The sequence below is a fragment of the Palaemon carinicauda genome, chromosome 17 (genome assembly GCF_036898095.1).
Source record: "Palaemon carinicauda isolate YSFRI2023 chromosome 17, ASM3689809v2, whole genome shotgun sequence".
NCBI lineage: Eukaryota > Metazoa > Arthropoda > Malacostraca > Decapoda > Palaemonidae > Palaemon > Palaemon carinicauda.
The window spans coordinates 99,041,386-99,042,208 of NC_090741.1; the positions used below are offsets into that span (position 1 = coordinate 99,041,386).

General features: G+C 46.2%; 1 protein-coding gene across 1 annotated transcript in view; it reads left to right on the top strand.

Moving 5' to 3' along the window:
* Positions 1 to 505: 505 nt before the first annotated feature.
* LOC137656475 (uncharacterized) overlaps positions 506 to 823 on the top strand; it is a 747-nt gene continuing 429 nt past the window's right edge. The window contains exons 1-2 of the mRNA XM_068390648.1: positions 506 to 733; positions 776 to 823. The exon at positions 776 to 823 is cut by the window's right edge and continues 429 nt beyond it. Of these exons, the coding sequence (XP_068246749.1) occupies positions 506 to 733; positions 776 to 823 (276 nt within the window). The remainder of the gene's footprint in view (positions 734 to 775) is intronic.

Sequence of the window (823 nt, forward strand, 5' to 3'; positions counted from 1 at the left end):
ACGGGGGCAAAATTTGTATCCGCTGAGAAGGAACAGGAGTATGTGAACATTTCAACTTTTTCTCCTTCACCTACCCAGCGCAAGATACACAAGCTTTGAACGAAAATGCAACCTTATATCTCACCCCAGACACACGGATAAGAGGCTAAAAGTTGGACTGTTGATCGACTTCACCTTCAGTCATCAAGAGAAAGGCGCCCTCCTCATAACCAATGCTCTACAACACATTCTGCTGGCTGTTGAACTCACAGACCATGGACAGTACACTAGTGGTATTGTTTCCAAGGCTATGAGGACTATTGCCATGGAATTTAAGGATGTAGCAGATGTTACTGTCCAAAGAACTAATAAGACTGCAGCCTCCATTCTTATTGTCAGTAGGGACACCATCTTGGCTGACACCTCTAAATATGAACGACGTACTGCCAACACTTTGGAGGACATGAATTGAGAGGCAAATCAGACCCTCGATGCCATCAACACTGCCTCCAGTGCCATACTCTTCATGCCTAACACTGGTGACTTTGAGCTGGAAATCTTTCGCCCTATCATCAGCCTGTACCCAGCTCCGACCTACCAACTGGCAAAACGTTTTAGTACCCTTCTGACACCCTTTGTTCCCAACCATTACAGCGTGACTTCTTCAGTGGAGTTCCTGACAGCCATCAAAGGACATTCCAGAGAAGTTGTCACCACTTCTCTCGACGTGGAATCTATTTTTACGAACGTCCATGTAAATAACACAATCCAGCTCATACTGGACCAAGTTTTATAGAGACGACTCGATCCTCCGCTCAACATCTCAGAGCCTGCCCACTGCACC